General features: G+C 38.1%; 2 protein-coding genes across 2 annotated transcripts; both read left to right on the plus strand.

The window, feature by feature from the left end:
- The first annotated feature begins 1,288 nt into the window (after positions 1–1,288).
- LOC125204478 (O-fucosyltransferase 10-like) lies at positions 1,289–4,799 on the plus strand. Its single transcript, XM_048103141.2, has 10 exons — positions 1,289–1,627; positions 2,231–2,309; positions 2,403–2,470; positions 2,721–2,809; positions 2,975–3,172; positions 3,296–3,500; positions 3,578–3,745; positions 3,858–4,025; positions 4,101–4,291; positions 4,366–4,799. The coding sequence occupies exons 1-10, from the start codon at positions 1,322–1,324 to the stop codon at positions 4,544–4,546; spliced, it is 1,653 nt and encodes a 550-aa protein (XP_047959098.1). The 5' UTR covers positions 1,289–1,321; the 3' UTR covers positions 4,547–4,799.
- Positions 4,800–6,992: 2,193 nt separating this feature from the next.
- On the plus strand, positions 6,993–8,434 carry LOC125206616 (uncharacterized). Its single transcript, XM_048105857.2, has 2 exons — positions 6,993–7,811; positions 7,895–8,434. The coding sequence occupies exons 1-2, from the start codon at positions 6,993–6,995 to the stop codon at positions 8,432–8,434; spliced, it is 1,359 nt and encodes a 452-aa protein (XP_047961814.2).
- Positions 8,435–15,202: the final 6,768 nt, after the last annotated feature.

The raw sequence follows: 15,202 nt of genomic DNA on the forward strand, positions 1-15,202 counted from the left end.
TTGCTAACTAATTAGCAATCCAAAATTGAGATCAATTTTTAACCATTAGATTAGAAGATCTTGTGGTTGATATAATGCTAAGTGTAATATATTTTAAATTTAAATAATTATTAATTAAATTAAAAGGGTATTAATTTCAAATCTTATATGTAGTAATTATAACTAACTACTTTCTCTCTCCTTAAAATCATCTCAAATCTTTAAATTTACGTAACTCTCTCAATTTAAATTATTTTTTCGCAAAAAATATATCAAATTAAAGATAATTTATAAGGATTCCAACGAGATCTCAATTGCATATGTTCTGACGATGTTCGGGTGATGAAATTTGATAAATTATATTTTAATTTTCGTACATGTTGATAAGCAGCTTTTATCAACAAATGCAACAAAAAATCTCAATATTATGCATGTCCAATCTCAATAAAAATGTGTTGATATTTTATTGTCCTTGTATTGATATTCTAATGTCATATTGTTGATATTTGTAATACACTATGTTGATATAAAAAATCACTCACGAAAATTATCATATGATAACATAATGACGATATTACCCTTTTGTTGATATTTTGTCTACTATTTATTGAGATTTGTGAGCTTTAATCTCATCCACTCATTTTAAAATCCAAGGGTGGAGATTTAGTCTTGATTTTAGATTAGGATGCTATAAACATTAAAATAGGACACTAGCTTAAAGTATTAAATAAATAGATAAAAGTATTTTGACTATATTAATGGAAAGAGAACAAATGTAGATGAAGAGAAATTAAAAATGGTTAAATGTATTAATTAGTGTTTATTTCTTTTTAAAAGTGGAAATGTGATTATTCTAGGATGAAAACATAATTTACAACATAACAATAACAATAACAATAGTAATATTAACTTATTATTAAGTCCTACGAAGTTGCACCGGTGATAGTGATCTCCCAATCGGTAAAAAATGGCAAAGCGGAAGGTGACGCCGGAAACAAATAGTGGAACGCGGCTTAGATCAATTTCCCGAGGTGGCCAAAAAGTGGGCTCGACAGTAAAGCATATGAATTTTTAAAAATTTTAAGTATATCACAATTTTAATAAATATATAAAATTAAAGATTATTAAAAAAGAGTGAAATAAAAATAAAATAAAGTGACAACACCATAAATAATTAAAGGTCTAATTTGGTCTGTGGTGCGACATCTCTAACAAAATGAAATTGACTCATTTCACTGTTTACAGTTTCGTTCCTGAAAAGTTTTGAAACATTGAAAGCGCCATTTGCTCTCTTCCCTCCCATAAATACCACCAAGAAACAGAGGATTAATCCCACATTTGCATGGCGTTAACGTGCACCACCGAATCCGCCACCGCCGCCGCCTGCAGAGGGCGGCGGAGGCTCCACCTCCACTGCAAGCACCGCCACAGAAAGCCCGTCTGCTTCTTCTACGCCGGAATATTCCACAAAAGATACCTTCTTTTCTTGACAATTCTCTACATTACTGGTCTGATCACCTGCGCCGGCCCCCTGCTCAGCCTCCTGCAGCCTCCGCCGCCGCCGCCGCCGGGAGCACTCTACCGCAGCCAGGAGCTTTTCCTCAAGCTCTGGCCGGAGATTCAGTCGGATAATTCCTCCGCCGTTGAGGTCTTTCAATGTTAATCTTGCTCTGATTTAATTTCAAGATTCGATTTTTAAATGTGTGTACTTGGTTTGGTGCAAACTTCCTTTTCCTACTTTTTTTGATAGTTACTGTGGAATTGCTTTTTCACTTTATGATAAAGTAAAGCACATTTGAGTTAAGGAGAGAGTTTCTTGAGAGTTCAATTCAAGGGTTTGCTGGAAAAGATTTGATTTTTTTTATTTGTTCATTTTTTTTTACCATTGTTTCTTGAGTCCCCTGTTTGAATTTTTTAAACATTTCTTTGCTTAACTTATTTGGTTAAGGTGGACAACCTAAATTCTGGGGATTTGGAAACATATTGGGAAATGGCAATAGTTCATGCGGCATGTATAAGTTTTGAAGTTGGAATTTGTGAGCATGTTATTGGGATTGTTGAGGTGATTTTATAATGAACAAGTCAAATAGACCACTTTGTTTTGTTTCTCTTTGTTACTCAAGCCATTTAGTTGAGGATTTACCACTGTATCGTCAAGCAAAATGTCGGTTTTCTAGGCGTTGCATTCGAATTCCTTGAAGTGGATTTGCACATCTTGTTAGTAGTTAATTGAGAGATTTATTTGATGCAGTTGGATAATCTATGGAGGTATAGAAGAAAGCTGAAAGAGCAAAAGCTTTGTCAAAATGGTTATGCTTATCAGCAACCAGGTATGTATTTCTATCTACCTAGAATGATATTGGGAGATGGATTTAATGTTTTTCGCTTATTTGACATCTCGTTTTTCTGTTTCATTCCATCAGTCTCCCCTGGGATTCAGCGCTATCTGGTGATAGAGGCTAATGGTGGCCTTAACCAACAGCGCTCATCGGTATGGAAATTAGGCTCATTCACATAATCTTGAATCTGATTGTTATGTCTGATTACTGATTAGGCTTCCTGAATGTTGCTCATTCTCTAACCAACCTCACTATGAACATAGATAGATAACCAATTCTTGTTGAACTTGCATTGATATACACCCTATCGCTGCCTCTCATGAAAGACGTTTTTTTTATGCATTGCTGGTCACTTTTGTTAGTAGTCTTAGCTATTACATATTTACATTGTTGCATCTACAGATTTGCAATGCGGTGGCTGTTGCTAGAATGCTCAATGCTACTCTTGTGATCCCACACTTTGATGTTCATAAAGTCTGGAAAGATCCAAGGTAACTTCCATGTTCTTAACACCACATCTTCTTTCAAAAAAAAGAAAGGAAAAAATCACATTTGAGTGAGTTATGTAAAGAACAACGTGATATACGTTGCTGCTAAATGAGCATCGTCTCAGTACTGACTGTACAATTTATCTCTCTCATTTTGTACTTTTACAGTAAGTTTGCTGATATTTATGATGAGGATCATTTCATATCCTCCCTAAAAGATTACATTATGGTGGTTCGTAACCTACCAGACGAATTAATGGAAAGCTACAATTCTAGCATCAGTGCCATCCCAAGCATTAAAGTCCCAGCTTGGGCGCCTGCTCGTTATTACATGAATGAGGTTTATCCCGTCTTGCAAGACACAGGGTACATGGCACTAAATCTTGTCTCCTTCGAAAATTGGCATGAAAAATATGGAATATGTTTAATCTTAGGATGAACTTTTGTTATGCTGCATTTGTATTCACCTCATGCTATCTCCTTGTGAAGGGTCATCCGAATCTCCCCTTTCGCTAACAGATTGTCGACTAGCATTCCACCACAAATTCAGCATATAAGATGTCTAGCAAACTATAAAGCCCTGAGGTTCTCATCAACCATAACGGATCTTGCAAAAACGATTGCCAATCGAATGACTAATAAGAGCATGAGTTATGGAGGGAAGTACGTTTCAGTTCATATCCGATTTGAAGAGGTAAACTTTTTTCCACTCGGATTAACCTATGTTAAAAATGTCTTAAGCCTGACCACTTCAACTGGCCTTCAAAGTAGGACATGGTGGCTTTCTCATGCTGTGTGTACGATGAAGGAGAAACAGAGAAATCAGAAATGGAGGCAGCGCGTAAAAGGGGTTGGGGGAAAAAGTTCGCTCTCAAAAATCAGATTTCTGAGGCTGGTCTAAACCGCGTAAATGGAAAGTGCCCAATGACACCAGTGGAGGTTGGTTTCGCTTCCAAATTCTGTTTCTGATCTTTTCTTTCTTAGACAAATGAGTAGAAAAGATCGTTACATTTAAATGATACAAGCCTTCACAACCATGTTGTCAGCATAGGTTGGTTTGATGTTGAGAGGCATGGGATTTTCAAAAAACACTCCCATTTATCTGGCATCCGGAAGAATATACAAGGAGGATACATACTTAGAGCCTCTTCGAAAGATGTTTCCACTTCTCGAGACTAAGTGGTCACTTGCTACTGCTGATGAACTTGCTTCAGTAAAGGTAAAAACATCAAACTTTTTTCCAAAAATCTTTGCTTGATTGAGTGTAATTGCAAAGATTCGCCTCGTATTGTAGGGCTATTCTTCGAGGCTTGCTGCTGTGGACTATATGTTATGCTTGTATAGTGAGGTTTTTGTGACCACTCAAGGTGGAAACTTTCCTAATTTTCTGATGGGCCAAAGAAGATTCATTTACAACGGACACGCCAAGACCATCATGCCCGACAAGACCAAGCTCGTAGTCCTATTACAGAACACGACTACTAGGTAATATTGATCCACATAGAACTCTTTTTATTGTAATGATAAATCCATGGACTAAACAGATACTTGGCTTGCAGTTGGGAAGGTTTCAAGGATGAAATGGATACGATGCTAGCAGAAAGTGATCGGAGGAGCATAATGGTGCCAAGAGCTAAAAAGTCGACAAGAAAGGGCTCGATATACTCAAATCCTTTGCCTGAATGCAGGTGCCTATGGGAATCACAAAACTCTACCACAAACTCAGATTTCTTCTTGTGAGATGCATATACAAAGGTTGATGCTTTATATGTTTCTTTCGCTCTAACATCGCTTCGACTTTACAAGAAAAGGAGGAGTGATCTTGCAGAGGGTGAGTGAATGCTTAAGGTTAGAGGTTGAAGGAAAAATTGTAGGAGGTGTAGACATGATCCAAAGCAAAGGTTTTGGATTATTATTGTTTAGGATGCTTGTGGAGTTGGATTTATTTGTGTATGTCTCTAGTGATTGTGAGTACATATTAGTCTTATTTGCCGAGGCCGTCTTTATTTTATTCCATAGCTCTGTTACTGGTAAAGAATTGAATCTTATTTGTTTCAATAGGCTGTCTAAAACTTATAATTTGAATTTTCATTTAGTGATGGCCAATGAATATTAAGGACAAAGATAAATTTTGGAGAAAGATATATACAAATGATTAAGAATTAAATTCTGATAAAATTTGGTGTGAGCTCTGCTTAAATATATACTCCTTCCATTGCTTTATTCCACTTATTTTTCATTATATTTTTTAAAACTCGTGTCATAACTAAATAGGACTCCTATTCTGGGACGAAGAGAGTAGTATAACACTCGTGCTATACACAGTCCATTAATTTAAATTTTAAAAATTAAACAAATACTCCCCCCGTCCCACAAAGATTGTCCCATTTTTCATTTTGGTTCGTCCCACAAAGTTTGTCTCATTTCACTTTTTTACCATTTTTGGTAGTGGATCCCATATTCCACTAACTCATTCCTACTCACATTTTATTATAAAACTAATATATAAAAATAGGACCTACATTCCGCTAACCTTTTCAACTCACTTTTCATTACATTTCTTAAAACCCGTGTCTGGTCAAAGTGGGACAATCTTTGTGGGACGGATGAAGTAATATAATATAGATATACTCCTTTCGTCCTATAGAAATAGGCCATATTTCTTTTTTCGTCTGTCCTATAGAAATAGTTTATAACAACCTTGATCTCCTTCTCTTTTACTTTATCATTCACGTGTCCCACCATCCACTACATAATTTTAACTAATTTTTCTCCATATCCGTTTATGGCAGAGTTGACCTCATTCTTGTGCTTGACCTTGATTTTGGTTTGTGTCTTGATCTTGGGATCCCTCTTTTGGTTGGTTAAGTGCTTTCTGTGTTACTCCTTCCGTCCCAGCTCAGATGACAAACTTTCTTTTTTTAATTTGTCTCAAATATGATGACACATTTCTATTTTTGGTTCAATTTATACATCCAATCACTTTTACTTACTTCAATTAAAATATTCAAATCTTTTTCTCTCTTCATTTAATACTTACACTCACCTTTTATTTCTCCAATTAAACACATTAATCAACAACTCCTAAAATTATGTGCTGACTAAAAAATGTGTCATCTTAGCTAAGGCGGAGGGAGTAGTTTTTTTTTTTTTTTTTTTTTTTTTTTTAATTTCTTCTCTTGTTAGATTTTGGGCTTGGTGTTTACGTGTTTGCTCTTTTGGTTAGGTTCTTGGTTAGTTTTTCCCGGGCTGTTTCTTGTGCTTTTTTGTTGGGCCATTTAACTACAGGACTTTATCTCGCCAAAGCTGGATGCTCGAGCATTTGTTGTTTCACAAAAAATAAAAAAATAAAGAAGTCCACGAAGACTCGTATAAAATAATGTGTTGTGAACTTGTGAGTGATAAAGTAATTCAAATTTAGGTGACAAAAATTCCACAACTGGCCTGCAAAGTGAATACAACCTAATTAAAAGAAGTCCACGAAGACTCTAATAAATAATACTCCCTCCGTCCAGCAATAGAAGTCCCATTTCTCCAAGGCACGGGTTTTAAGAAAGTTTTGAAGTGTGTAATAAATGGTGTGTGATAGTAGAATTTGGGACCCACCACAATTGTATTAACATTTTTTCTTCCATGCATGTTTATTGCTAATAGATGAAGCTGCCAAATTTGAATAAGGGGCAGAAATTTAAGAAGCTGCCAAAACATAAAAAAATTTCCAAAATTTAAGAATCTGCCGTAATTTTTTGGTTGAATCACTGCTGGATTTTCAATGGCATCAATAAGTGCTGGAGTTTCAATGGCATTAATAAAAATGACCAAATTTTGTGTCTTGTTTTCAGTTTATTCACAGACATAAATTAAAAAATGGATTTAAAAATTACACTCAACATAATCAGAATCCCTTCAAATCCTAATTCATCACAGTAACTTCAATTCTGTTCAAAATACAAATTCCAAATTTGCTCAAAATATAAAGGGGGAAATGAAAATTTCAAATTTCCCTCTACAAAATGTTTGAGGAAAATTTGAACTCCAAAAAGTACACCTCCAAATCTGCTATAAATACATCACCTACCATCATTTAAGACATCTCTTACCAACCTCAAATCTGAAAAAATCTCCCAAAAAAAAACTCCCAACATTTATGTAGATTTAAATCCCTCAGAAAAAATTCATCATAGGGATGGATAATGGGCAGAGGCAAACCAAACACTTGAACAGCAGTATGAAGAACAATATGGTGCAGTTTCTACTCAAGCACAGCCATGATGGAGTGCTTGCAAGAGGGGCTGTAATGGAGGTAGCAGAGACATTTGAAGTCAGTAGGAAGACAGTGTATCGGCTATGGAAGGCAGCCAAGGAGCAGATGCAACGGGGAGAACCTGCAATCATGGAAGGAAAGATCAAAGGCTACCATCATGCTGACAAATTAGAACTTGATGAAGAAAAGGTTAGACACTTATCTGTTCTTGAGAGAGCTTCACTGCGAAAAATGGCTGCAAAATTGAATGTGAGCAAGGGCACAGTAGGTCAGTGGGTAAAGGAAGGTAAACTAAGGCCACATACAAATGCAATCAAACCTTCCCTCACCAATATCAATAAGCTAGCAAGAGTTAGATGGAGTCTTAGTCAACTTCAGCCACAAATTACTCAAGGTAGAGTTCAATATCAAAGCATGCACAATGTAGTGCATATAGATGAAAAATGGTTCTATATGACCAAGACATCAGACAGGTACTACCTCTTGCCGGATGAGGATGAGCCATATAGGTCATGCAAATCCAAGAGATACATCACCAAAGTCATGTTTATGTGTGCTGTTAGTAGACCACATTTTGGTATGGATGGGCAGGCAACTTATGATGGTAAGGTGGGAATATTTCCCTTCACTGAAGTACTGCCAGCACAGAGGAAATCAAAGAACAGGCCCAGAGGGACCATGGAAACCAAGGCAATCCATTCAGTCACAAAGGAAGTGATGAGGGACTGCCTTATCAACAAGGTATTCTACTTTCTTCCATTCTATCAGATCTTAAAAACTCAATAAAGATCATCATTTAGCTATGTTATTGTTCTTCATGCCAGATCATACCTGCAATTAAGGCCAAGTGGCCTGTTTGGGCAAGTAAGGACATTTACATTCAGCAAGATAATGTAACCCCACACATAACAGCCATGGATCCAGATTTTCAAGCTGCTGCCAATTCAGATGGATTTAAAATCCAACTGATTTGTCAACCAGCTAATTCCCCTGACACTAATATCTTAGACTTGGGCTTTTTTAGAGCAATTCAGTCACTGCAGTATGAGAAACCATGCAAGACTGTGGATGAACTTGTGGGGAATGTGTGTAGCTCTTTTGCAGAGCTTTCACCACAAACTCTCAACAGAGTTTTCCTAAGCTTGCAGGCTTGCCTCACTGAAATCCTATTGTGCAGAGGTGGAAATGGCTACAAAGTTCCACACATCAACAAGGATAGGCTACAAAGAACTGTGGGACTGCCCAATGTGCTTGAAGTGGAGGAGGATGTTGTGAGAGATGTGCTACACTACTTACAAATGCCAGAGAACAATGATGGGTCAATGTATGATATTGGCCCTCTGTCAAATGCATTTGGCTTCTAAGTAAGCCAAAGTGAAGTTTATGGAATAGGGTAGTCTGATTTTTTTGGTGTGTTGGTCAGCCCCTATTATTTTTTGGGTTAGGGTCTGCTGTTTTTGTTTTTTTTGGTGTATAGACATAGTGCAAACCTAATGTAATGCACATATTCAGGATGCTGATATAAGACCCTCAGAAAAATTTCATCATAGGGCAGCAAGAAAAGCCTCCAAACCTACTCAAGGGGTGGCTTTTACACATAATATAATCACCACATACAAACCCCATCATCACAGCAACAACCAACAACATATTCCACCAAGTATAGCACCAATTCACCATCACAAAAGCACCTCAGCAAATTTTCATCACAGGGCAGCAAAAAAAACCTCCAAACCTACTTAAGGGGTGGCTTTTACACATAATAGAATCAACACATACAAACCCCATCATCACAGCAACCACCAACAACATATTCCACCAAGTATAGCACCAAATCACTATCACAAAAGCACCTCAGCAAATTTTCATCATAGGGCAGCAAGAAAAGCCTCCAAACCTACTCAAGGGGTGGCTTTTACACATAATATAATCAACACATACAAACCCCATCATCACAGCAACCACCAACAACATATTCCACCAAGTATAGCACCAAATCACTATCACAAAAGCACCTCAGCAAATTTTCATCATAGGACAGCAAGAAAAGCCTCCAAACCTACTCAAGGGGTGGCTTTTACACATAATATAATCAACACATACAAACCCCATCATCACAGCAACCACCAACAACATATTCCACCAAGTATAGCACCAAATCACCATCACAAAAGCACCTTAGCAAATTTTCATCATAGGCAGCAAGAAAAGCCTCCAAACCTACTCAAGGGGTGGCTTTTACACATAATATAATCAACACATACAAAACCCATCATCACAGCAACCACCAACAGCATATTCCACCAAGTATAGCACCAATTCACCATCACAAAAGCACCTCAGCAAATTTTCATCATAGGGCAGCAAAAAAAACCTCCAAACCTACTTAAGGGGTGGCTTTTACACATAATATAATCAACACATACAAACCCCATCATCACAGCAACAACCAACAACATATTCCACCAAGTATAGCACCAATTCACCATCACAAAAGCACCTCAGCAAATTTTCATCATATGGCAGCAAAAAAAGCCTCTCAGGGGGTAACTTTTACACATAATATAAACACCACAATTGGATTAATCTGCCAAACATCAAAAATTTCATCATATAGCAGTAGATTGAGCCTCCTAACCCAAATTGGGGGTGGCTTAAACAAAATACAATCACCACAGAACCTCCTAATGCACAAATTCCAGCAACCAACAACAGATTCCATCAATATAATCAGTCAAACATTACTAATTTCAGCATATATGGCAAGATTAAACCTCCTAACCCAAAAAGGGGTGGCTAAATCAACATAACAAAATAAGCCTATGGAAACCCCTAAATATAGACCAAGCCAGAATCTCCAAACCCTAGATAAGGGGGTGATTCTTGTTAGAGTTTGTATACTAGAAATCACGTTTCGAGTGATTGAATACTGTAAAACTCTTATTTTATTTTCCAATGAATAAAACAGATTATTTTTGTCATAATGTTGTTATGTTTTACATTTAATGGATGTTAATGCATGTTTAAATGTATAAGTTAACTTAACAAAGTCTAAGTCTTTGTTTTAGTAGACCGGTTGTGGGCGTCGTCCACTTTAAGGTAATACGGTCAGTTCTAAACAAAGAAAAATATGAATTTCACAACCTAGATGGAATTAGACTACCCATCGAGAAAGGTTGCAATGTCAGTCCGTATATTTCTAAGCCTTACTGAAATAAGATGACATTGGTGTGGTATAGCACTGAACGGATCTAACAGCAAGACTTGCCTTGGGCTATCTACTGAAAGGCGAGGTCTTGATAAATATTTATTTCTTAATCAATGTAGGTTAGCATTGAGCATACGGTATTGATTATGCATTGCTTTGACTTATCAAATGGTGCGGGTTTTTCGTAGCCCAATTATCCTGATATATTGGGCAGTGGTGATCGATATCTAGCGGTGCTAGGATTGCTATTATATTGAATCGTGCACGAGGTGAGTCTCGTTTGATAATGTCCTCAAGAGGAGCGCGAAACTAAGTTTTATTATTCGGAACCTAGCTAGTTGGAGTATGATTACTCTATGAATAATAAATGAGTGTTTCATGCTAAGTCCACTCTTGGAATTAATAAGAAGTTAATTAATTAAGTCAATAGCAGACATTAATTAATTAATGGACATATTAATCTTAAGCACGGGAAATGAAAGATAAACGGAAACCCGGATTACTTATAATTTCGGATTTGGATGGGGAGAGTTCAATATTACTTCTGTAGTGGCTGCTCGTAATATTCCAATTATAACTTATATTAAATTGTGGGTTCAATTTAATTAGTAAAAAGTAAATTGGATGAGCCCATATCCAAAGCCTTCCATAGATCCCTGTCTGGGCCCAAAAGGAACTTAATATAAATAGGAGAATAAAGGAGACAGAAAATACACAATATCTCATATTGCAATTTTCGAAAATTTCGATCTCTCCCAGCTGTAGGAGATTTCGAATTTGAGTCCTATTCCAAAAAGGATTTCTTCTGTCTTCTTTATTTAAGTCCTAGTATTCTAGTAAGATCAGCCCACACTGATATTAGAGTACAGTTCGGGAACCAGAGAGAAGATTTGTGGTCTAGTACTTAAAGCTACACGTGGAGAAGTCGCTAGCCATCTTCAATTCTTTGGAGAATTAATTAGGTATTATTCTACTCCGTAGAAAAGCATGTTTTAGGTTTTCAATATTCTTAAAGCATGATTAATTCAAGTTATGAGCATGATACATGTGATAATTACGCGAATAGATTTTGTCTAAATAATCTGCTAAATAGATCTGATTATTATGTGATTTATTTACATGCTCTTCCGCTGCGTGCACCAACAATTGGTATCAGAGCCAGTCTTTGGCTCTGATTATTTGGATTTAAATTTCGCGAAATTCATGTATGCATGTCTTGATTGATTACGAAGCATGTTCTTGTGTTTTTATTTTTTATGTTTATGCATGTTGAACTCAAGAACATTCGAATCATAGAACTTGAATTATTCGAACGAACTAGATGTGCGATTCGTCGGCGCTTGCGCCGGGACGAATTGCGCTATGATCGATCGAAGAGGGTTGCCAATCGAGTGGGAGCCGAGGGCGACGGGCATGGGGCGACGCGCCGGCGAGCAAGGGCTCGCGCGCGCCACCGGCCAAGCCCGCCAAACCCTAGCCGGCCCCGATCAAACGCGATGCAACGCGACAGGAGCCGAGGACGTGCGATCACGCGGCGACGCGCATGCGAGCAGGGGCTCGCGCGCGCCGCCGATCGAGACCGCGAGCCCAGGCGGCACCAGACGCGTCGGACGGAGGAAGCCTGGCACGGTGGCTCGTCCGAGAACCACCGAGGCGCCGGTCTTCTTCGCAAAACCCTAACCCTAACCCTAATACCGAAACCCTAGCCGACCCAGCCCTAGCGAGGCGCAACCGAGAGCAGCCGCCGGCTGCTGGTGCGCGCGAGCTCGTCGGGCAGTGGGAGATCGCCGGGAGGTCGTGGCTCTGGCTGCGCCTTCTGGCTCGACGACGACGGAGGGTGAAATCTCGGCGGTTGTCCGCCGGGAGGAAGAAGGGAGAAGGAAGAGCGCGCCGTAAGGCGCGGGTTTTCCGGCGGTCGTCGGGGGGCGAACACGCCGTCCCGGCGAGAATCTCCGGGGATATCTTCGTATCTTCGTTGTGTAGATTCGTGCCAACCTCGAATCTCTAGAAATTGACGAAAGATTATTTTAATGATTATTTAATTGTTTAATTAATAGATATCATTAAAAATAATATTATTTAATGAAATAAAACATTTTGGGAAGATTTCCCTAGATTTTAGGAATATTTGGATTATTTTCTATATCTATGAATATTTTATATCCTAGATGATATAGATAAGAATAATTTAATAGTTTCCTAATTATAATATATATCTAGAATCTATTATAAGATATGATATATATAAGAATACATTAAATAATATAATTGATATTCTTCCTAATCTTGAACTTGGAAATTATATGAATTTGATTTTTCATGTCTAATTAAGATTATAAATAATGTATTTTATTTTAGATATATCTTATAGTAAGACATGAATGAGAATTAAATTCTAGATTAATAGTTTCTATATTAAGATATTAAAGATTATAAAAGATTTAATTATCCAGTAAATTAAATACCAACAGAATTTAATTAGTCTTAATCTGCCTTAAGGCTAAAGGATAATTAATTAAAACCATAACCCAAATATCTAAGCGATAATTATGAACTAATGGTTTATATATGGTCTCCATCGGTTGGACTGCCAAATTTTGTGAAGCTGATTTTCTAATATTATCGCCACCTACAGAGTAGGGACAATAATCCTACGAAAACAGTAAGTTCATAAGGGCGGACTTCTCAAATAATGAATAGAGTGAACTAGAAAGTGATTCCTAATATTATCGCCACCTACAGAGTAGGGACAATAATCCTAAGGAATTGCGAGTTTCAGGGTTCAATCGGAATTTATGAGATAGCTTGATTTTGTTATCAACACATGAACATTGTTATGGGAGTGTGTTGTAGAAATAAAATACTGTAATGCTAAACCAGGTGGTCGTGCTTAGGAAGCATTTGACATGTCAACCTCCAGAGGAGGAAGCTATTGATATGTCGGTGTTGTGACCAGTAAATTGTCGAAATTTTAATGCGTATTAACCTCCTGAGGAGGATACAATTTATTAATTTTGCTGTTGTAAGATTTTGAAAAGTTTTATGGTTAATCTACTCAATTTCCTTACATAAGTTTATGACAAATAGTAAAATCTTCTGTTTGCAGTGCAATAAAATTCGTCAAGATGTCTTTTAATCCTCTTTCTGCCATTCTCAAAGAAAACAAACTCGAAGGCCAAAATTACATCGAATGGAAACAAAACTTGGATATCGTTCTCACAGCAGAAGAGTACAAGTTCGTACTCACTACTCCACGCCCAGCTGTCCCGGCTGCTAGTGCCAGCCAAGCATTGCGAGATGCGCATAGACGGTGGCATAAGGCGAATGAGATGGCTAAGTGCTACATGTTGGCTTCTATGTCATCAGTACTCAAGCATCAGCATTCTGCCATGGAAACTGCCGCCGAGATCATGACAAATCTCGCAAATCTTTTTGGTACTCAGAATCGAACGGCTAAGTCTCAAGCCTTTCGGAGTATCATGACGAAGTCTATGAAGGAAGGCTCGTCTGTGAGGCAACACGTCCTCGAGATGATGAGTCACCTCAACCAGATTGAGGTATTGGGAGGGACGATCGATCCCGAGTCCCAGGTTACTATAATCCTTCAGAGTCTTCCCCCTAGCTTCCAGCAGTTCAAGCTCAACTTTGAGATGAACAAACGGAATTATACTTTAGCAGAGTTGCTGACTGAACTTCAGTCGGCGGAGGACCTTATGGTTCAAGCTAAAGTAGCTATGATGAGTATCGCGCCTAATTCCTCTGGCTCTAAGGCTAGAAGAGGAAAGAAAAAGGCACCGAACCAAGTAGCAGTCAACAATGCTAAGGGAAAGAAGAAACAGCGGGGTGACAAGAAGCAAACTGGAAAATGCTTCAAGTGTGGAGAGAAAGGTCATTGGAAGCCAGATTGTCCTAAAAAGGGCAAGGCTACAGGTATGCACCATGCTCTAGTAGTCGAGTCATGTTTGGCTTTGACATCTACTCATACTTGGGTTATTGATACTGGAGCAACTGATCATATATGTTTTGATCCTGACTTGATGCAGGTGACAAGACGGCTACATGATCGTGAGATAGAGGTCCAGCTGGGCGACGCTACGAAAGTGGCGGCCGTTGCAGTGGGAGACGTTTATTTACGTTTTTCTAGTGATAGATTTTTGATTTTGAAGAATGTTTTGTTGATACCCTCTTTTAGAAGAAATTTAATTTCAGTTTCTAAATTGTCTTATGATGGATATTCGATTTCTTTTAATGACAATTGCGTTATTAAGAAAGATGGTTCTTATATCTGTCGCGGTATCATGGAAAACAATCTGTACACGATCACTTCTACACAATTTAATCAACGTAAATCAGAACTCAATGCTACATCGAAAATTTCTAAGAAAAGAAAAGAACCTTCAACTTCAATGAATGAAACGTACTTATGGCACCTTAGACTTGGTCATGCCAACGAAAGAAGGATTCATGCGATGGTTGATCAAGATCTTATTAAAGGTCTTGAGAAGGAACCGTTTTCGAAGTGTGAGTCCTGTCTCGAAGGCAAGATGACTAAGAGATCTTTTAGATCAAAGGGGAATAGGGCCAAAGAAGTACTTGAGCTCATTCATACTGATGTGTGTGGACCAATGTCAACCGAGGCAAGGGGCGGTTTTCGATATTTCGTCACCTTTACAGATGACTACTCGAAAATCGGATACATCTATTTGATGCGCTACAAGTCTGAAACTTTTGACAAGTTCAAGGAGTTTAAGGCTAAAGTAGAGACGCAACATGGTAAGAGTATCAAATGCCTGCGATCTGATCGCGGAGGCGAATACCTAAGTGCCGAGTTTTTGGACTATTTATCGGTAGCTGGGATTGAATCCCAAACGACTGCGCCGGGCACACCCCAGCAGAATGGCGTGGCTGAAAGAAGGAATAGGAC

Source organism: Salvia hispanica, chromosome 6 (assembly GCF_029641045.1).
Source record: "Salvia hispanica isolate PSC_SH4W2 chromosome 6, Shi_PSC_v1, whole genome shotgun sequence".
NCBI lineage: Eukaryota > Viridiplantae > Streptophyta > Magnoliopsida > Lamiales > Lamiaceae > Salvia > Salvia hispanica.